Genomic DNA, 22,396 nt, shown 5'->3' with positions numbered 1-22,396 from the left:
AACCTCTAAAATAGTAACAAAATTAACAATAAAAAACAGGAAGAAAACAATAAAAAAATCAATTCTTTTTTGCATATCCAGGTCAAGGCAAACTTGGGCCAAAAATTCTTACCCAAGGCCCAACTTGTTAACCAAAAACTTAAACACAAATTCTTTACCACTCTATTTATGATTTCATTCAAGCAAGTTTTTGAAATGATCAATTATGTGCCAATGGAAATGCCCACTTCTATTACCACTGCTATAGAGTCCTACTTGTTATATTTGAAATTGACAATTTACTGAAATAAAACCTTTGGGTTAGGCTAATATTGTGGAATTATTCAAGCTCATCAATGAATATCAATCAATTTAGAAAAACATATTTTTAAGGATCGGATCGGATCAGATCAATCTTACCAAATTCTTTTGATTAAGGATGTTTGATTGGGACAATACTTGAGGACTTATCTTCCAACAATCCTCTTTACTTTAGTTGTTATTATTATATTGGATTTAACTATTTTAGTTGTTGTTTAAAGGGGATTGTAATTGATCTTTAGTATGTAAGTCTTAGAAAACTTCTATATATTTGAGATACTTATATAGATTTTTGTATTGAGTTTTTTAGAGCACTTACCAGTTCACAGAGAAACATTATTGTGAGAGTGCAAATGAGAGAGTAAAACCTATTGTTGCCTTGATGGTGGTTTTACAAACTATGTGTTCGAGGGGAGAATTTGATGGTGAGAAATCTAGCCCTTGAGTACAACATTGAGGTTACTAGGCCAGGGTGTGACAGAACTAGGATTACTTGTTGCATTGAGTTCGAAGATAGTAGATACATCTCATTGAGCTAGATTGTGTAAAACAATTTCTTATCACCTATATTTTTGTTGTTTATCACAATGTTATTAGAAATACCCAATTTCACTGTCACTTCCTTTCATACTTTATTTCTTAAGATATTAACAATTAATTTACATTACCATATTCAATAGACAAATAATAAGTTTTTTTAACATTAATATTCTTATATGTTCTTATCATATATGTTATTTTTTTTATACAATACCTAAAACTATCTATAGTTTTTCTCCAACTCTTAAATAGGAGGATAATGCGCTTCAGCACATTTAAACCCACATCCTCCTTCATTGACAACAATATTGATAACAATCAAATTAAAAGTACTTAATCTAAGAATTTTTTAAAATTACAAACAAAATCATAAATCTATTTCCATAGAAGATTTTTGTGTGTAATTAAAGTTAAGTGTAATTTGGTTGTTTCCACCCAATTGAACATGATTAATGGGATTTTAGTATATCTTATGAATTATTAATTAAAATTTATAATAAAATCACATGAATATGTTTGGTTGATTAAGCATTTGCTTAGAATAATTTATATTGCAAAATGTATCACCAACTGTTTCTTTTACAAAAGTTATTTATTATTTTTAAGTTTAAAATTAATATATTAAAATTATAAAATAAAAATAAAAATTTAATAAAGTACTTTTAGGAAATTATTTCAATAATGGAATATTCATTATTAACCTGTCCATTTTAGCAAAAAAAAGAAAAGACACTATTCTAATTAAAGAAAAAACAGACACTAATCACGTGTCACGCGGGTGATACAAGTGGTGAAAGGTCAGTGTCATTTGTCAATTACTAATTTTATATTATTTTATTATTTCCTGTTATAATTATTTAATATTAATATTAATATTAATATCAATTTTATATTATTTTAATATTTTCTGTTGTATAATGTAAGGATGTTTAGTACAATTTGTACTATTATATCTTTTTAGATGCCTGAACTATTAATATATTTTTTATTATGGTACTTACATTTTGTAAAATATTTAATATGATACTTGAACTACTAATGTGCTTTTATTATAGTATCTAGTGTTAGCACTGTTAGTGAATTATTAAGTCAGTTAATGAAAATTTGACATGTAATTTTTCTTTTAAATCATCCAAATCCACATGAATAATATATTATTTATAAAACAAATTAACTAAATATATTATTAAAAAACGATCGATTATTAAACTTACATAAATAAAATGTCATCTTCTTCATTTAAGTAAATTTTATGTGCCAAAACTTTTATTGATTACTTTAGCAATTCACTAATAGTGTTAACGCCAAGTATTATAATAAAACACGATTGATAGATAAGGTATCACATTAGATATTTTATGAAAGTACAAGTATCAAATGTGACACTATCTTCTTCTTCTTTTTTTTTTTAGAGTTCTAATATTTTTAATGGGGTTTTTATGAGATTGTAAAAGAGCCTATTTATAGGCTAAATTCATAGGTAAAATAAATTATGTTAATAAATGTCAAATATATTATATTAATAAATACTAAATCTTCTAAAAAGAAAATATATTTTGCTTAAATTAACTTGCAAACAATATCTTATTTTATTTAACAGAATTTGGGTCACACAACTCTAACAAAATACTTACACTTATTAGAGATGATAATAGTGTGGGTTGGGATAGTTGTTGTCAAATCCACCACTGCTCCACAGTTGGTACACTTCACCACTTGTCCTGCTTCATTGCAGACGTGTAACCTTGAAAACTATTATCACCTCTATAGATGTTAGATACATCCCACTCTATCCCACCTCAATTTAATTTTTGTTAATTATTTCTAAAATTTTTAAATTTTCTAGAAGACAAACAAATATTTAAGCATAATTTTTTAAAATGGATTTGTACATTTTATTATTTGAATAGTCATACATATTATACGAATAAAATAATAATTTTTATAATAAAGAGTAAAAATTACTATAATTACTAGCAGAATAATTCAAAATCCATAAAACGATTCGTATTGGACAATCCTAAAATATATAATACTTAAAAATGTTGACTTTCGAATTTCATACAAGAAGAAACAAATGCGTGAACTTGTTGACAAAACGATGGCCTTTATTTTGTTCACTTTGACTAGGTGGAGTTCCAGTTGTGTGGTGGCTTATCATTACCATCAGTACTACAAGTCAAAACCTAATTAAGTTTTTCATATAATGATTAAAATATTTTATTAATTTGATTTTTATTTTTAATTAAATTTATTTTTGGTTGCACCAAAATTATTTAAAGCATAAATTTAATATTAACACAAATTTGAAATTTATTTATAAGAATTTTAATTTAATTAATATTCTTATTATTGTAATGATCGAGAAAGAATTTAAATATAAATATTTATTTGATGAATTATAAAAAGAGTAAATAGAAATACTAAAACCTCTAAAATAATAATAAAATTAACAATAAAATAAGAGTTATATAATATCTAAATAATAATAAAATAGTAGAATATAATAGTGAAATAGTAGAACATATTGAAAAAAAAAAGAAATTAACAACAAAACAATAAAGAATAGTAAGAAAACAATAAAAAAAATCAATTCTTTTTGGCATATTTGGGTCAGGCTAGACTCAAGCCAAAAATTTTTACCTAAGGCCTAACTTGTTTTCTAAACGAGCTTTTTTTTTGTCTAAATTCATTTTTTAGACTTATATTTTTACTTAAATTTTCTCATTTTTTGAATAATTCAATCCATGGATAAATTTAAAGGTAAAACCTTAATAATAATAAGGTTAACGTGACTCAAACTTAAGTTACATCTAAAAGAGTGAATACTCTAACCATCAAACTTATCAAACTTATGAATTATTTAAATTGAAAGTAAAGACTGATATTTAAAAGAAAAAAAATACAAAATTACTTGCAATAACCTTGAGCAACATCATCCACAAAAGCTTTAAGGTTCATATCCATGGACCCACCTTCCATGGCGGCTTCCCTGGCTAACCCTTTCCATTTCTCTACATTTTTCTTCACTTCCATCCCTTTCTCATCATCTCCCATCACCAAATCCAAGCACCTAACGATCTCATCACGTTCCACGATCCCTTCTTCATTAGCGCTCACTCTGACCCCAGTTCCCCACACATCTACAATCAGCTTCGCATTAGTCCCTTGATCAGTCCACTGAGGAAAAGCCACCACCGGTACACCGGCAACCAAGCTCTCTAACGTCGAGTTCCACCCACAATGCGTCACGAAGCAACCCAACGACGGATGAGACAACACTTCTAATTGCGAACACCATGGAACCACCATTCCAAATTGTTCCAATTCTTCCCTGCAAGTTAACTTATCTTCTTCTTTCTCCTCTTCGCCTCTATTTTTCCGGTTCCTCACCACCCATAAAAAGGGTCGCCGGCTGGATATTAAAGCTCGAGCGATTTCCTCCACTTGTTGCTTCGTTAACACCGCGATGCTCCCGAAGGAAACGTAAACGACGGCCGATTTTGGTTTCGAGTCTAACCATTGGAGGTAATCTTTTGAATCGGATTGAAAAAGATCAATTCTTAAGGAATTATCTAATGCGTCTTTTGAGTTAAAGAATGAAGATGGGACTAAAGGTCCAATACCAACTGTTTTGAACTTTTCAATGGCGTTTAATGCTTCGTGTTCCAAAGCATCGAAGGTGTTAATAAGGATTTTAGCGTTGGGTTCTTCTGCAAGGACGTCCATTTGTTCTTGGAACAACGACAGTGCCGACTGGTAAACGTTCGAAGCGGTGACGAACGATGGAAGGTCGCGGGTGAAGAGTGGCGGTAGACCTGGTAATTTTATCGAACACTTGGGGTTTGTTTCATCAGCTTGAGCTTTAATGGCGGATTCGTATCCGTTGAAGTAAAAATAATAGATGTCGAAAACGGTGGCGGGTTGAATCCAAAGTAAAGCTGACGGGATGTGATGTTTACGCGCCACCTCCGTAGCCCAATGAAGGAGCAAGGAGTAGACAATGCAAGTAATGGGTTTACCTTCGTTTTCACTACTTGTTATAAACTCAGAGATGGCATCTTTGCCTCGTCGCTTGAATTCAGACATGTAATGGTCTGTGTCAGTGCCGGGTTTAATTCCGTCGTCGTAGCCATCTGAAAAAGGCAAAAACGATAGGCCTTCAGCGGTGGGGACTTTGGTCATGCGGCGGCTGGCGGAGATGCTGGTGATGAAAGTTACACTTACGCCGATACGGATAAGATGCTTGGCGAATTGTAAGGTCGGGTTTATGTGGCCTTGTGCAGGATAGGTCACTAGGATGAAATGAGGTTGTGGCATGATGGTGACGGCGGCGCGTGTTGGCGCGTGGGTAATGAATTATTTTATTTCTTTTTACTAATTTAGAGTAATTCGTGAAGGAAATTAATGGGTTTTTATAGTGATGAAAGGCATTGATAAAAGGTGACGTTTGAGCTGACGAATTTCAAAGATTCCTAAACCTTTTTGGATTTATCTGGTTTTTTTCTAATGCTTTGGTTGCAGCTTGATGCATGATGCTGTCACAGTCAGTTTCATACTACACGACTCTTGGGGGTTTGAATTTAGTCCACCAATTATAATTGAAGTTAAACTAAACTAGTAAGTTTATATTTGGTTAAACTACCTACCAAGTCATCCATCTATGCTTAAACTTTTTTTTACTCACTCAAATTTTAAAATTTTCAAAATGGTCACTCAATTAATTGGGTTCAATTTTTTTGATCCATTTCCCTTAAGCATCGTTAAATGCCTTATCTTTGCATATCTGGTAAATTAGGTATCTGTAAAGTTGAGGGTTAATTTTTAAAAATTATGACTTTGACATAATATGTAAATTTTAAGGGTTAAATTTATTTTTATACTAATTTTTAAACTGTTACCTCAACCTTTTGTCAAACACTTAACGAAAATGGACCAAAAGATAAATTTGATTAGTTAGGTGACAATTTTGAAAGTTTTAAAAGTTGAGTGACAAAAAAAGAAACTTAAACATATTTGAGTGGCTTGCAATGTTGTTTAGCTTTTATATTTTGATTACTCAACTTTAAAGTTTTACAAAACTGTCATTGAATTATTCGAAAGTTTTCACTTAAGTAATTAAATTATTTGAAACTTTTTATTTAAGTCACTAGGCTGTTAAATATTTTTTTTAAGTCCGGCTAGCAAGCTCCAAGTAGTGGTGATATCAGTTCAGTTCGGTTAAGTTATTCGAGTTTTTCAAATTTTTTGAATTGTCCATCATAATTCGGTTTGGCTAGGTTCGGTTTTTCTATATTAATTTTTTATTTTGATTTTTTAGATTTATTTTGATAAAATGAGCTTTGTTTTATGGCTTCTGAATATTATTTGACAAAATTTTAAGTTTTTTTCATAAATATTTCTAAAATACAATAATTTTTAAGAACTTTTAAATTATTTACACTATTTTAAATATAAAATATTTATTTTTATATCATAAAAATAAAATGAATTATATAGTAAATAAAAAAAACACAATTCGGTTTAGTTTTAGGTAACCGCAATTTTTGAACTTGCATTCCATAAATCGTCTAAATACCTCAGTTTGGGTTGGTTTTCGATTTGGTTAATTAGTTTACACAATCCTAGCTCCAAGCGACTATTCGACGATTGATACAGTGAATCAGTACACATTGATGAGTAAAACAACATAGTTTAGAACCAAGTTGTCTGATAGTTAGTATAAGAGATCGAAGACGGAAGTTGTTTTGATTTTGATTTGTAAATTCGTGACGTTCAAAACTGTTTCAAGAAAAAAAATTGAACTATCGAAAAGAAGGGAAAAGATATCTTTTGGTTGGTGTAGGCGTTGCAAGCGGAGAAGGCCATACAATAACAGTTTTAACAGTCCATCGAATTAAATGGAAATTTTAAAATAATTCAATGTATATATATTAAATAATAATTAATACAAAAATATTAATTGTCCAACAATTAATTGTTGTCCAAGAAAAATATTAAATAATAATATTTACGGACTCGAACATTAAAAGTGCATGAAATTTATTGTTTAACAATTAATTTTGTTTTGGCCATTGAGAAAATTTTCTAGCCCACATAATGTGTATATATATATATATATATCCATATTATTGCATGTGCTTCTTTTATTCAATTACATTGCCTAAGGTTGCTTATTGCGATTATGGTAATTTGTTGCATCATCCCTTGACTAATTCTTCTCATTTTCTGTGTTAGCATTCTCCTCCTTAAAATTTGGGTCTCTCCACCTTAAAATTTGGGTCTCATGTTGCTTTTTGAGCACTACTATGCCATTCTCCTCTTTGATTCGCTGAAAAATCCAGTTGGAGCTTCTGCTTCTACTTCCGGTTCTGGAAAAGCTGCCACCCCAGAACTCAAAAGTACTCTTCCAGCTTCTGGAGATGCTGCCTCATTAAAAGCCTTCTCCTCTTGTCCTACTACGAATTGGATTGAGAGCACTAAAGGCAATGAGAACACAACAAAAAAACCTTCGCCATCTTTTTTATACTTTTGCCATCTTTTTTATCTTCTAAAATGGTTAAGAAAAAAAGTAAATATATATTTTTATTGATGATTAATGATGAAAATGAGATGAAATTTAAAGAGTTTAAAATGAGATATTTTGGGCGAATGTAAGGGTTGTTGGCTAGTCTATTGCCTAATAGCCATACACAACAAAAATACTTATAACTTCTCTCCACATTTTCAATGGCCATGTTTATCATTGTTATTGGTGGTTAAATTTACTTATCTTGTTTCACTCAAAGGCGTTGTGGGTGATCGTTGATGTGTTATAAAATCATTCTGACCTTATCTGTTTGCATCACCTGCACCAATCAAAAACACTCATTCTCCTTTTATAATTTAATTTTTTCCATGAAACAACTTTGAACGTTACTAATTTGTGTACCAAAATCTAAATAGCTTTCTTCTTTTATATCAAATATTGACTATTAAATTGAATTGGATCTAAGGTATATTTTTCTACTTGTCAATGGGTATCGATCATAGTATCGATTGTCAAATCGTCGCTTAAAGCTCGCTAGCTAGACTTTAAAAAAAAAAGGCCAAGTAACTAGACTCGTTCTTGACATTTTTAGGGTCCTAGTCGAAACAATAAATTAGGGCCCCTTTTAAAAAAAATTAAAAAACGTTATGCAATAAAATAAAAAAATTAGGGCCTCTTTTTTTTTTTTTTTGTCTGCAATAAATCAAAAGATTTAAAAGGTTGAAGTTTTTTTTTTCCATGTTGAAAATTGAAAAAAAAATTGGCCCCTTCCAACTTGGGCCCTAGGCGGGCTCACTCCAAAACTATCTCGAGGGCCGAGCTTGCAAGTGATTTGAATAAAAATCTTCTCAATAGTTCAGTAATCATTTTTATAGTCAAGTAAATAATTATTCATAATTCTTCAGAAAAATATTTGAACATAAAATATATGAAATTTTCTATAGTACATTATTACATTTTTTCACCTTTTCAATAGTTATATATATACTAGCTAGGATAAAATGATAATTTAATATCGTAGAACGGGGCGAGGTAAGCAATTACCATAATTGCTCCATACTTATTATCTAAAAGAAAAAAAATCCACCTCGCCTTGCTCCACATCCACTTTTCAAAAAAAAAAAAACCCTCTCAATTTGGTGTGGATCGATTCGAAATCCATGGAGTGATTTGAGTTTTATCATCCCTAGTTACACATCTATACTATAATTTTAATTTCATTGGAGCCAATCTCACCGCCCATCCAAAAGGACCTGAAAGTTTCAAATGATAACAATGATAATGGTATAGATAAATGGATATATACGTGGATGTCATTTTTTTAAAAAGAAAAATGAAAGGGACAATTTAAGTACTATATTCCTTCTAACATAAGTCATCTTGTCAATTGAGTTTTAGTTCAATTAATACCGTTGTTAATTGCAGAAATCAAGAAAACATTGGTTTAAGCACAATTAAGTGCATTTTAAATCTGATTTAAGAGTTGAGGATATGAATTGTGAGTAAAAGTAAACATTTTTATATAAAAAAAATATAGGTTAGCTCTTCGCATATTTATTGTTCCAAAGACATGTTGATGGGATATGATATTCACAAACCTCCAATTACCATCATAAATAAGAAATTAAATGTATTATATTTTATATAAATTATAGGGTCAATTTCATTAGACATCCTCAAATTATGAGTTATAGTTTACCAAATTTAAATTTTAATATTTTGTGATCAATTTTCAAAAGTATCAATAGTCTAGTTATTGACTTGATGTTCAACTTTAGCTTGTATATGATGTGAAACAAATTTAAAACACGTTATTTGTATTTCATATTAATCTATTTTATTTGAATTAATTGAATTTGCGTTTATTTTTTCCTGTATAAATGAATTAAACCAAAATTAGGGTTTCAACTTGCCAACTATATTAAATTTATGAAAGTAAAAAGAAGATATAATTATTTTTTGACTCTTTAATTTTATAAAAAAGGGTCATTTTAGTTCTTCATTTAATTTTTCGTCTTTTCTAGCCCTTAAATTTACATTTTTTTTCAAATCATTCTGAAATGGATAAAAAAGTTAACGTTTGTTAACTTTGTTGAAGCGACATACACATGGATTTCGACGTGGATGACGTGTCAACATTTAATTAATTTTATAAAATTTTAAAATATTAAAAACTATTTTTATATAATAATTTAAATTTTTAAAAATAGTTTTTTAATTTTTAAAATTTAAAAAAAAATTAAATGGTGAGGTATCATCCATGTGGTAATTCATGTGTATGTCACATTAGCAAAGTTAAAAAATTGTAAACTTTTCTATCCATTTTGGGGTGATTTGATAAAAACACAAGTTTAAAGACTAAAAAAGATTAAAAAAATAAATGAATGACTAAAATAATTTTTTTTTGTAAAACTGGAGGGCCAAATAAGTCATTATGGCAAAAAAATAAAAAAATTATTTTCTTCTCCAAAAGTAGAATCTAAAGTTAAGCCGCTTTATAAAAATTAAAAAAAAGAGTTAATTTTCCAAGACAAATATTAAATAATATTTACGAAATCGAACATCAAAAATGTATGAAATTTATTGTTGTCCATTGAATTTATTGTTTAACAATTACTTTTGTTTTGGCCATTGAGAAAATTTTCTAGCCCTTATAATGTGTATATATATCCATAGTAATACATGTGCTTCTTTTATTCAATTACATTGCCTAAGGTTGCTTATTGCGATTATGGTAATTTGTTGCATCATCCCCTGACTAATTCTTCTCATTTTCTGTGTTAGCATCCTCCTCCTTAAAATCTAGGTGTCATGTTGCTTTTTGAGCATCACTATGCCATTCTCCTTTTTGACCCGCCAAAAAATCCAGTTGGAGCTTCTGCTTCCAGTTCTAGAGAAGCTGCCATCCCTGAACTCAAAAGTACCCTGTCGGTTTCTGGAGATTTTGCCTCATCAAAAGCCTTGTCCTACTACGAATTGGATTGAGAGCACCAAAGCGAATGAGAACACAACCAAAAAATCCTTGGCCATCTTTTTATTTTCTAAAAAGGTTAAGAAATAAGTAAAGAAATATTTTTATTGATGCTTTAGGATGAAAATGAGATGAAGTTTAAAGAGTTTAAAATGAGATATTTTGGGTGAATTTAGGGATCGTTGACTAGTCTAGTGCCTAATAGCCATACAAGACAAAAATACATATAACTTCTCTCCACATTTTCAATGGCCATGTTTATCACTATTATTGGTGGGTTAAATTTACTTCACTTTGATTCGCTTGAAGACGTTGTAGGTGATCATTGATGTGTTATAAAATCATTCTGACCTTCTCTGTTTGCATCACCTGTACCAATAAAAAATATTCATTATCCTTTTATAGTTCAATTTTTTTTCCATGAAACAACTTCGAACGTCATTAATTTGTGGACTAGAATCTAAATAGCATTCTTCTTCTATATCGAATACTAACTGTAAAATTGCCTTGAATTTAAGGAATGTTCTTCGACTTGTCTATGGGTATCGATCACAGTACAGATTGTCAAATTGCTGATTGGAGCTCACTACCTAGACTTTTCAAAAAAAAAAAATTTAACAGTCGAATGACCAGGCATGTTCTTGAAAATTTTGGGGCCCTAGGCGAAACAATAAATTAGGCCCGCTTTTAAAAATATTATAAAATGTAATACAGTATAACAAAAAAAATTGTGGCCCTTTTTTTCTACATGCAATAAATTGGAAGATTTAAAAGGTTGAAGATTTTTTTCCACATTAAAAATTGAAAAAAAAATTTGAGACCTTCCAACCCTGGATGGGTGCACTCCCAAACTATCACCAAGGCCAAGCCTGCAAGTGATGTAAATACAAATCTTCTGAATAGTTCAATAATCATTTTTAAAGTCAAGTAAATCATTAACCATAATTATTCAGAAAAATATTTGAACATATAATATATGAAATTTTCTATAATACATTATTACAAATTTTTCACCTTTTCAATAGCTATATATACAAGGATAAAAAGATAATTTAATCTCCTGGAGCGGGCCAAGGTAAGTTATAATGACCTGAAAGTCAGGGGTATTGGGAAACGTACTTCCGAGACTATTTTCGTGAATCAGGTTGTTTTTAAATAATTTTATTTAATATTTTATTAGAGTTGCCTTAGAAGGGAGTCGTTTGATAATTAAAGTAGAAAGTGTTTAATTAAAATAAGGGGACTAAATTAATTAAGTGATAAAAGAAGTAATGAATACTAAATTATAAGGTAGATCAATATCAAGGGACTAGTTAAATAAATGGACCATTATTTTCATGAGTTTTATTAGTAATTAGGTATGGGGAATATATATATATATATATATATATCACATAAAATGAATGATAATGATAATATATGTTGGTTAAACCAATAACTTTTGTTAGCTTGACTGACTAGTGCTGGGCACACATTTGTCGGTATAACCGACTAGCGCTGGGCTCAAACATCGTTGGTTTACCCAAATAGAGCTAGGCTCACTATGGATTTTGTCGATATATTTGACTAGTGCTGGGTGCAACTTTTGTCAGCTTGTCTGGCTAGTGCTGGGCACACAATTGTTGGTACAATTGACTAGCGCTAGGTGCAAACATCGTTGGTTTATCCAATTAGAGCTGGGCTCACAATCAATATCATCGACTAATCCGACTAGCACTGGGCGCAAACTCCTCTGCGGTTTATCTACTAGGCACCGGGTGCCATGTAGCTAATAGACCACACATTAAGGTTACATGATTTATCGAAAGAGTTGGTTATAAGTATCATTAAAGAAGAATTGAAATTTTTATTTGGTTGAGATAGAAACTCATATGATTTGGTTATTCTTATGGTTAGATACATATAAATGAAATCTATTAAATGTAAATTGATTTTCAGGTTTGCAGGTTAGATAAATAGTAGACTCGGACTCGGCATCCTACAAGAATCTCATACTCAACGTTGGTGATGTTTTCTTTTGTGTTGTAAGCATGTACCTAGGGTGTGAATTTGTCCTAGAAGTTGAATGTTTTGAAAATGTGATTATAGGTTTGTTTATATATAGATATATATTCATGTAGCATGTTGTGGTGATGGTTGGTTTTGCTTGTACATATGTTTCATGTGACAAGTTCAATGCAATTAGTTATTTTGAGAATGAGTAGTATAGATTATGCATTTACAACTCAATTATTTGATTGCTTAAATTTTATTTGAGGTAACTATAAATGGTATATATGTTGTGGATGGATGATTTAAATATGGTGTCAATGGGGCACATTGGTTAGTATTTAAGATGTTTGTTTAGATGTGTTTTTGAGCATGTTTTATTGTGTTTTGATGTTGTTTAAGATCCCTTTTAAAGTGTACTTAGGTAGTTTGAATGGTTATGCTTGTATTGGTTTGGAGAGGGCTTGTTTTTGGATGATTTTTAGACCACACAGCCTGAGACACAGGCGTCTGTCTTAGCCGTGTGTGACACATAGCTTGGCGACACGGCCGTGTGTCCCCTGTAGGTTCCTTGCATGCAAGTCAGGCAGTTACACAGCCTAGTACGTGGTCTAACACACAGGCGTGTGAGGCCATTTTGAAGGTTACACGGCTTGGCACACGAGCGTGTGGTTTGGCCGTGTGACCTTACTTAGAGAGTTACATGGGTAAGGACGCGGGCTGGGACACGGCCGTGTGTCCCCAGTTCGAAGGTTACACGGCCTAGGACATGGGCGTGTGTCTAGGCCATGTGAGTCACAAGGCCTAGCCACAGAGCCGTGTGACCCCTGCAGTCAAAATTTTGTGACTTTTTCTTAAACTTTCCAATTATTTTCAAATTAGTCCTGAATTGTTTCTAAGGTATTTTTAGGGTCAGGAAGGCTTGATTTAGGGACGATATGTATGTAAATGAATGGATTATAATATGTGTATGTTTATATATGAAATGTATGTTAAATGTTTCGATTGTAATGTAACCCTTCGTAACCCTAATTCGGCGATAGATATGGGTTAGGGGTGTTACATAAGCAATTACCATAATTTCTCCATACTCACTATCAAAAAAAAAAAAAATCCACCTCGCCCTGTTCCACATCCACTTTTCAAAAAAAAAAAATCCTCTCCATCTAGAATGGATCGATTCGAAATCCATGGAGTGATTCGGGTTTTACTATCCCTAGTTACACATTTATACTATTACTTTAATCTCAATGGAGCCAATCTCATTTCAAATGATAAAAACAACAATGGTATAGATAAATGGATTTATAAGAAGATGTAGTTTTTTTAAAAGAAAAATGAAAGTGATAGTGTAAGTACTAGAGTCCTATATAACATAAGTCATCTTGTCAATTGAGTTTTAATTCGATTAGTACCGTTGCTAATTGCAACAACATAGAAAACATTGGTTTAAGCACAATTAAGTGCATTTTTAATCTGATTTAAGAGTTGAGGTTGAATTATGAGTAGAAGTAAGCATTTTTGTAACAGCCCGATTTAGACCCTAATCAGAACGGTGGTTTCGGGACCACGAATCCGAGTCAGTAAAATAATTTAAAAATATTTTCTGTGTTTATTTTGTGTGAATTTATATCTGTGAAATTTTCGTGATTTAATTTTGTCGTTTAAGTGTCCGATTAAATAAAATGACTTAATCGCGTAAATTAAAAATTTGATAGTTAAAAGTATAAGGGCCAAATTGTTAGTGGCTTTCTAAGTTGGAGCTTTTATGTTGCAAATAATGCATTTGAATAGGTAATGGCCGGTTATGTCCTTGGTTTAATACATTTTAACATTAAATAATAAAGGTTAAAAAGGTAAAACAATGGTAAGTTAATATATATGATATAATATATGATAATTAAAATGAAATGTTCATATTATATCATAGCCGAAACTTAAAATAAGAAAGAAAAGAGAAAGGAGCTAAGGTTCGGCCATAACCAAGCTTGAGTCAAGGTTCGTTCTTAGTCGGTTTTTGATAATTTTTACATTTTTGAGATCGTTGCTTCGAGTACTATAAAACCCAAGCTTTGATTTTTGATTTTGGTGAATATTTTGAATTGTGTCATTGTTGATAGTTTGTGATTTTTGTTGTTTGATGATGAAAAATGGAAGATATGTTTTAAATTAACATGTTTTGTATTGGAATTTTTGATGATTTTGAGTAATTAGGACTTAATTACAAAAATAATAATTTGAGGGACTAAAATGTGAAATAAATGAAATATTTGGACTTTTTTAGTAATGGGTAAGATTCGGCTAAGCATGGGTACCTTAGAATTTTGAATATTTTGTGTTTTGTGCAATAGGGACTAAATTGTAAAAATTGTAAATGTTAGGGGTAAAATGGTAATTTACTCATTTATGTGTTTTTGGACTAAATTGAATGAAAATATGTTTGAATGAGCTTAATTTGAATATGTTTAGATCAAGAACCAAGGAAATCAGATTTGGATCGGGGAAAAAAGAAAGTTGTCGACTAGCTGCCCGATTCCGTTTTGTTTTGTCCTTGGTAAGTTTATAAGCAAATAGACGTGTTTATTGGTGATTTCATGTTATATTTATATGCTATTATTAAATGTTAGACTTTAATTATGCCATGGCCGAACATGATTAAATTTGGGCTACTATACTTCCGAGTTCGATTCGACCGAGATACGATGTCTGAAAGCCCCGTATGAACCTTAGGAATAGCTAGGATACATATGTCATGACATAGGATTCCGATATATGTGTGCGAGTAAGTCTATGGCATCGATTTGTGATTTCGATATGTGTTTACGAGTAAGTCCCTGTCTGGGACAGTGGCATCGATATGTGGCTACATGTAAGACCACGTTTGGGACGTTGGCATTGTACGATATATGTGATTATCCGAGTGTCCTATCCAATTCAATCGGGCAAAGGTAAACTGTGTACGGAGGTGTATTACGAGTTAAATGGCCAGGTATGAAGTAGCTTGATATTTACTCGGGATAAGGTAAGTAAGTACTATGGACTTTTGTTGTAAATCATGTGCATTGCAAATGAGGAATATATGAGTATTTGATGGGTATATTCAGCTTGTGAATGAATAAATGTGAGTATTATTGAAATGTTTCTATTATATGTGTATATATGATTTGGCACATTCGGCCATATAGGTAATATCTATATATGTGTTGATAATTAATGATTCTTAAGTTTGTGAATAAGGGTAAATGGATGTAAGGTTTATCATGACTATTTGGTTTGAAAGTTGTTTACTAACATGGTAAGTGACTATTTGAGTATTCGGCCAAATAAGGATTAGGTGTGCAAGTTTTCATATTGTGATTCTTGAACTTGTTTTAATGGTAAGTATGCTTGATTTGGTGACATTTTGGACCCAAAAGGTTAAATGATGATAATTAATTTGTCTATGTAAACATTCGGTCAAGGTAAAAAGCAATGGTGTTTGGAAGAGTATCATTGTATCTTAAATGTGGGTTTAAAGTTAAGCTCTAGTCAAGATATTATTATTTGGTTTAATAAGATAGGTTGAATGAATTATTGAACTGTTTATTTGCTTATAGCTTACTAAGCTAAGATAGCTTACCTAGTGTATCTTGTTACTCTGTTTTATAGATTTTGAAGTCAAGTTGCAAGCTCGGGGATCATCTGCGAAGCTCATCACGCTATCCTCTATTTTGGGTATTAATATAAGTTAAATTAAAAATTATGGCATGTATAGGCTAAAGTATGTGTTGGAAATGTTGAATTTTTGGTTGTGTATAAAGCCATACGAAAATGGCTAAGCTATTATTCTTACAAATTTAGCTGCGTTAAGTTTGATCAATGTCCACTCTGCTTTACAGTTATGTGTCATGTATGCATGAACTTGTGTTAGGTATTGCGTGTGCTGAAAAATGAATGTTGCTATGTTCCTATTCGGTTTATGCCTATTGGATTGAATGTTCACTAAGTTTGATTGATAGCAAATAGCGTATATACTTTGTGGACATTTGAGGTGTTTAAATGGTATGTACTTTATGTTAAATAAGGTCTTTGCTGCAGGTATTATATATATAATATATGTGTACCTTATTTTATTGGTTCGGCTTTGATATATTGTATGGGAATGTATATATATATATATATATATAAATGTTATTTAGATAAATTAATATGTTTGCATGTATATATATTGAGTATTTATGATGTTGCCGTATAGGTTAAATCAATCTTGATAATAGGTGGTTAACAGTTTAAGATAGTTGGGTAATATCAATGAACATATGTGATTGAGTATTCGATCATGACATGTGGATGAGTTCTTATATGTCTTGTTATAAATTTATAGATGTTTATATTTATTTGGTTTGTAAATGTGCATGATTATATTGATTCGCTGATTTTTATAAAGTTGCAAAATTATGCATTTGAGTTGTGATAGCCGAATATATAGCTATAGAATGGAATGAATTTTTGTACATTTCCAAATGGTTGTCTTTAGTTTGTGTAATTATGCATAACATGCAAAGTTGATATAAACTTAGGCATAAAAGCCACATTGATGACTTAATGGATGTATAAATTGATTGAATAAAATTTAAGTAATTTAGTTGTATAAGTGCAAATTTATTTTATTACATTTTATTGTAGATGTTTAAAATGATTCAAGCCTTAATAGGATAATTGTGTGTAAAGTTTATATTATTGTATGAAATGTCGCTGATATATCAATGAAATCGATACAGACATTTATGATAATAAATATTCGTTTAAACAAAATGTATGAACGGTAACATCTCATAACCTTAGTCCGGCGACGGTTACGGGTTAAGGTGTTACAATTTTTGTAAAATAAAAGAAAAACATATACTAGTAATAAAATATCCATGGACCTACCTTCCATGGCGGCTTCCCTGGCTAACCCTTTCCATTTCTCTACATTTTTCTTCACTTCCATCCCTTTCTTATCATCCCCCATTACCAAATCCAAGCAGCTAACGATCTCATCACGTTCAACAATCCCTTTTTCATTAGCGCTCACTCTCACCTCAGTTCCCCACACATCTTCAATCAGCTTCGCATTAGTCCCTTGATCCGTCCACTGAGGAAAAGCAACCACCGGTACACCGGCAACCAAGCTCTCTAAGGTCGAGTTCCACCCACAATGCGTCACAAAGCAAACTAACGACGGATGAGACAACACTTCTACTTGCGAACACCATGGAATCACCATTCCAAATTATTCCAATTCTTCCCTGCAAGTTAACTTATCTTCTTCTTTCTCTTCTTCGCCTCTATCTTTCCGGTTCCTCACTACCCATAAAAAGGGTCGCCGGCTGGATATTAAAGCTCGAGCTATTTCCTCCACTTGTTGTTTCGTTAACACCGCGATGCTCCCGAAGGAGACGTAAACGACGGCCGATTTTGGTTCCGAGTCTAACCATTGGAGGTAATCTTTTGAATCGGATTGAAAAAGATCGGTTCTTAAGGAATTATCTAATGCGTCTTTTGAGTTTAAGAATGAAGATGGGACTAAATGTCCAATACCAACTGTTTTGAACTTTTCAATGGCGTTTAATGCTTCGTGTTCCAAAGCATCGAAGGTGTTAATAAGAATTTTAGCGTTGGTTTCTTCTGCGAGGACGTCCATTTGTTCTTGAAACAACGACAGTGCTGACTGGTAAACGTTCGAAGCGGTGACGAACGATGGAAGGTCGCGGGTGAAGAGTGGCGGTAGACCTGGTAATTTTATCGAACACTTGGGGTTTTTTTCATCAGCCTTGAGCTTTAATGGCGGATTCGTTTCCGTTGAATTAAAAATAATAGATGTCGAAAACGGTGGCGTGTTGAATCCAGAGTAAAGCTGACGGGATGTGATATTTACGCGCCACCTCCGTAGCCCAATGAAGGAGCAAAGAGTAGACAATGCAAGTGATGGGTTTACCTTCGTTTTCACTACTTGTTATAAACTCAGAGATGGCATCTTTGCCTCGTTGCTTGAATTCAGACATGTAATGGTCTGTGTCAGTGCCGGGTTTAATTCCGTCGTCGTAGCCATCTGAAAAAGGTAAAAACAATAGGCCTTCTTCGGTGGGGACTTTGGTCATGCGGCGACTGGCAGAGATGCTGGTGATGAAAGTTACACATACGCCGATGCGGATAAGATGCTTGGCGAATTGTAAGGTCGGGTTTATGTGGCCTTGCGCAGGATAGGTCACTAGGATGAAATGAGGTTGTGGCATGATGGTGACGGCGGCGCGTGTTGGCGCGTGGGTAGTGAATTATTTTATTTCTTTTTTACTAATTTGGAGTAATTCGTGAAGGAAATTAATGGGGTTTTATAGTGATGAGAGGCATTGATAAAAGGTCACGTTTAAGCTGACTAATTTCAAAGAATCCTAAACCTTTTTGGATTTATCTGGTGTCTTTTTAATGCTTAGGTTGCAGCTTGATGCATGATGCTGTCACAGTCAGTTTCATACTACACGACTCTTGGGGTTTTGAATTTAATTGACCAATTATAATTTAGGTTAAACTAAACTCGTAAGTTCTACTTACTAAGTTATCCATGTATGCTTAAACATTTTTTTACCCACTCAATTTTTAAAACTTTGAAAATCATCACTCAACTAATTGGGTCTCATTTTTTTTATTCATTTCCGTTAAGCATCCTTAAATGTCTTACCTTTGCATACTTGGTAGGGTTAATTTTTAAAAATTATGACTAAATTAATACAAGGAAAAAATTTGTTATTATATTAATTTTTAAATTGTCACTTCAACTTTCTGTCAAATACTTAATGGAAATGGACCAAAAAAATAAATCTGATTAGTTACGTGACCGTTTTGAAAGTTTTAAAAGTTGAATGATAAAAAAAAATTAAACATATTTAATAGTATTAATGTGTCAAACAATTAAAGTATCCACTTGTTACAATTTTAAACCATACGTAAGATTGTTTTTTAAATATTGTGTATACCATAATATAATAAAGGATTGTATAAAGCGTCCTTCTACGTCATCCCTGTCATTTTCTAATAAGAGAATGATAAATTAGATTTTTCTCCTAAACAAATTCAAATTTAACTAAAACGCTAAAAATTAATAAGTAGAATATGATATATAATTCTCTTGATGAAAATAAAAATATAGAATTATAGTTTCATAAAATCTTTTCTCTTATAATATATATGAATGATGTATATATATATTCTATTTTGCAATTGTTTTTAACTTCGGCTTTTAATTGGTCACAAACAAAAATTTTGACTTCGATATTAATAACAAATTTTTATTATTGTCATTGTAGCGTAAGAATGAGTCTGACAACATGATGAATGTTTTTCCACACAAAATCCAAAGGTATTTAGGAATCTTCAAATTCGTCAGCCCAAACGTCACCTTTTTTCAGTGCCTCTCATCACTTATAAAAACACTTTGATTTCCTTTCTTAGTTACTCCAAATCCAACGTTCGTAAAAAAAGACCAGCTCAACTACCTACGCGCCGCCGTCACCACCATGTCACAGCCTCATTTCCTCCTAGTGACCTACCCTGCACAAGGCCACATAAACCCAAGCTTACAATTTGCCAAGCATCTTATCCGTATTGGAGTACGTGTAACTTTCATTACCTGTATCTCCGCTCGCCGCCGCATGACCAAAGTCCCCACTGCTCAAGGCCTAACGTTATTACCCTTTTCCGATGGCTACGACGACGGTTTTCAACCCGGAGATGACGTAGACCATTACCTATCTGAATTGAGGCGACGAGGCAAAGAAGCCATCTCCGAGTTTATAACAAGCAGTGAAAACGAAGGCAAACCCGTCACTTGCATTGTCTACACCTTGTTCATCCATTGGGCCACGGAGGTGGCGCGTAGACATCACATCCCGACAGCTTTACTTTGGATTCAACCCGCTACCGTTTTTGACATCTATTATTTTTACTTCAACGGATACGAATCCACCATTAAAGCTCAAGCTGATGAAACAAACCCCAAGCGTTCGATAAAATTACCAGGTCTGCCGCTACTCGCCACCCGCGACCTTCCGTCGTTCGTCACCGCTTCAAACGTTTACTGTTGGGCACTGTCGTTGCTCCAAGAACAAATGGACGTCTTCGCCGTTGAATCCAACCCTAAAATCCTTGTTAACACCTTCGATGCTTTGGAACACGAAGCATTAAACGCCATTGGAAATTTCAACATGCTCGGCATCGGACCTTTAATCCCATCTTCTTTCTTGAACTCAAATGACTCCTTGGATAATTCCTTGAGAACCGATCTTTTTGAATCCGATTCAAAAGATTACCTCCAATGGTTAGACTCGAAACCAAAATCGGCCGTCGTTTACGTTTCCTTCGGGAGCATTGCGGTGTTAACGAAGCAACAAGTGGAGGAAATCGCTCGAGCTTTAATATCCAGCCGGCGACCCTTTTTGTGGGTGCTGAGGAACCGGAAAGATGGAGGCTACGATGAGATAGAAGAAGAAAAACTGACTTGCAGGGAAGAATTGGAACAGTTTGGGATGGTGGTTCCATGGTGTTCGCAAGTGGAAGTATTGTCTCATCCGTCGTTGGGTTGCTTCGTGACGCATTGTGGGTGGAACTCGACGTTGGAGAGCATGTTGGCCGGTTTACCGGTGGTGGCTTTCCCTCAATGGACGGATCAAGGGACTAATGCGAAGCTGATTGAAGATGTGTGGGGGAATGGGGTGAGAGTGAGTGCTAATGAAGAAGGGATCGTGGAACGTGATGAGATCGTTAGGTGCTTGGATTTGGTGATGGGGGATGATGAGAAAGGGATGGAAGTGAAGAAAAATGTAGAGAAATGGGAAGGGTTAGCCAGGGAAGCCTCCATGGAAGGCGGCTCCATGGATATGAACCTTAAAGCTTTTGTGGATGATGTTGCTCAAGGTTGTTGGAAGTAAATTTATCATTTTCAAATAATTCAATGTGATAATAGCAGCTATAAATATTGTAATAGCAACAATATCCATTATCCTTTTATCAGTTTCAGTCCTCTGTATTTGAATGCGTATCCATAACTTATTTAATTAATTTTAGTTCTTTTTTTTTTCCATCATCTTTTGTAAAAAAAAAAAAAGAGTAAAACTGAAAAGCCGACACAAAAACTCCTGTTTTAAAAAGATTGAAAAGCCAAAACAAAAACTCCTGTTTTAAGGACACAAGAAAAGCTGGTCTGTTTTGTCTTTGAGCCCCATCTGTCCATCACTATCTCAATCAATGCTTTCCTTTCTTCCCTCAAGCTTTCACTCGTTTCATGTCCTATCCTCGTCTTCCCTTTCTTAACTTTGTTAATATCACGCCACCTTCTTACTTAATAATTGATACGTGATTTCAAAAAAAAAAAAAAAAAGAAAAGAAAAACCAGAGTTTTAATTCGGCCTATGAACTTCCTAAACAAAATCAGGATATCTGATTAAACATGGATGCTTCCATTATCATATGGATTAAGGGTGTCAGCCGGTCTTATTACGCCCCTTATCCAACTTTCACCGTTCGATATATGATTATAAGTATAATCTAACCAACAACAGTCAAATGTGTTGTTGTCGTACGTACCTCTATCCTTTCAAAAATCTCTTTACTGTTGCTACCCATGTCTTCTTTGATATATACGTATATTTTTAACCTTATTGAGCTGTGGACTTCATTTGAAGTGTAACCAAGTTTTTGCTTTCTTTTTTCTTCTTCTTATGTTTCTTGAATTTATAATTTTTTTTCGATTGGCTTCTATTTATGTTTTTTTTCAAAGATTAATAATTAAATTTAATTAAAATAATTAAATTGATAAAATATATAAATGTTGAGGACAAAATTCATTATTATCCCTTTTAATACCTTCCATCATACTGGAGCAGGTATTATCGTACCATGAAACTTGAGTAGGTTTTGCCTTAGTAAACATGCGAATGATGAGCCACCACACAAGTTTATGCGTATGTGGTTTTTTTTGGGTTTAATTCTGCTAATAGTCCCTGTACTTTATGAAAGTTATGGATTTAGTCCCAATACTTCAATTTGATCAC

At 32.5% G+C, this 22,396-nt stretch overlaps 2 protein-coding genes and 1 pseudogene across 2 annotated transcripts; 1 reads left to right on the top strand and 2 right to left on the bottom strand.

Moving 5' to 3' along the window:
• Positions 1-3,699: 3,699 nt before the first annotated feature.
• On the bottom strand, positions 3,700-5,315 carry LOC108474495 (phloretin 4'-O-glucosyltransferase-like). Its single transcript, XM_017776435.2, has one exon. The coding sequence runs from the start codon at positions 5,158-5,160 to the stop codon at positions 3,751-3,753; it is 1,410 nt and encodes a 469-aa protein (XP_017631924.1). The 5' UTR covers positions 5,161-5,315; the 3' UTR covers positions 3,700-3,750.
• Positions 5,316-17,027: 11,712 nt separating this feature from the next.
• LOC108475358 (UDP-glycosyltransferase 75C1-like) lies at positions 17,028-18,750 on the bottom strand (annotated as a pseudogene).
• A 1,022-nt stretch (positions 18,751-19,772) lies between these two features.
• On the top strand, positions 19,773-21,404 carry LOC128290459 (UDP-glycosyltransferase 75C1-like). The gene has a single exon (XM_053026056.1). It carries the CDS (start codon positions 19,865-19,867, stop codon positions 21,272-21,274), a length of 1,410 nt encoding a protein of 469 aa, XP_052882016.1. The 5' UTR covers positions 19,773-19,864; the 3' UTR covers positions 21,275-21,404.
• The last annotated feature ends 992 nt before the right edge of the window (positions 21,405-22,396 follow it).

Source organism: Gossypium arboreum, chromosome 3 (assembly GCF_025698485.1).
Source record: "Gossypium arboreum isolate Shixiya-1 chromosome 3, ASM2569848v2, whole genome shotgun sequence".
Classification (NCBI taxonomy): domain Eukaryota; kingdom Viridiplantae; phylum Streptophyta; class Magnoliopsida; order Malvales; family Malvaceae; genus Gossypium; species Gossypium arboreum.
This window is presented reverse-complemented; position numbering and strand designations above follow the sequence as displayed.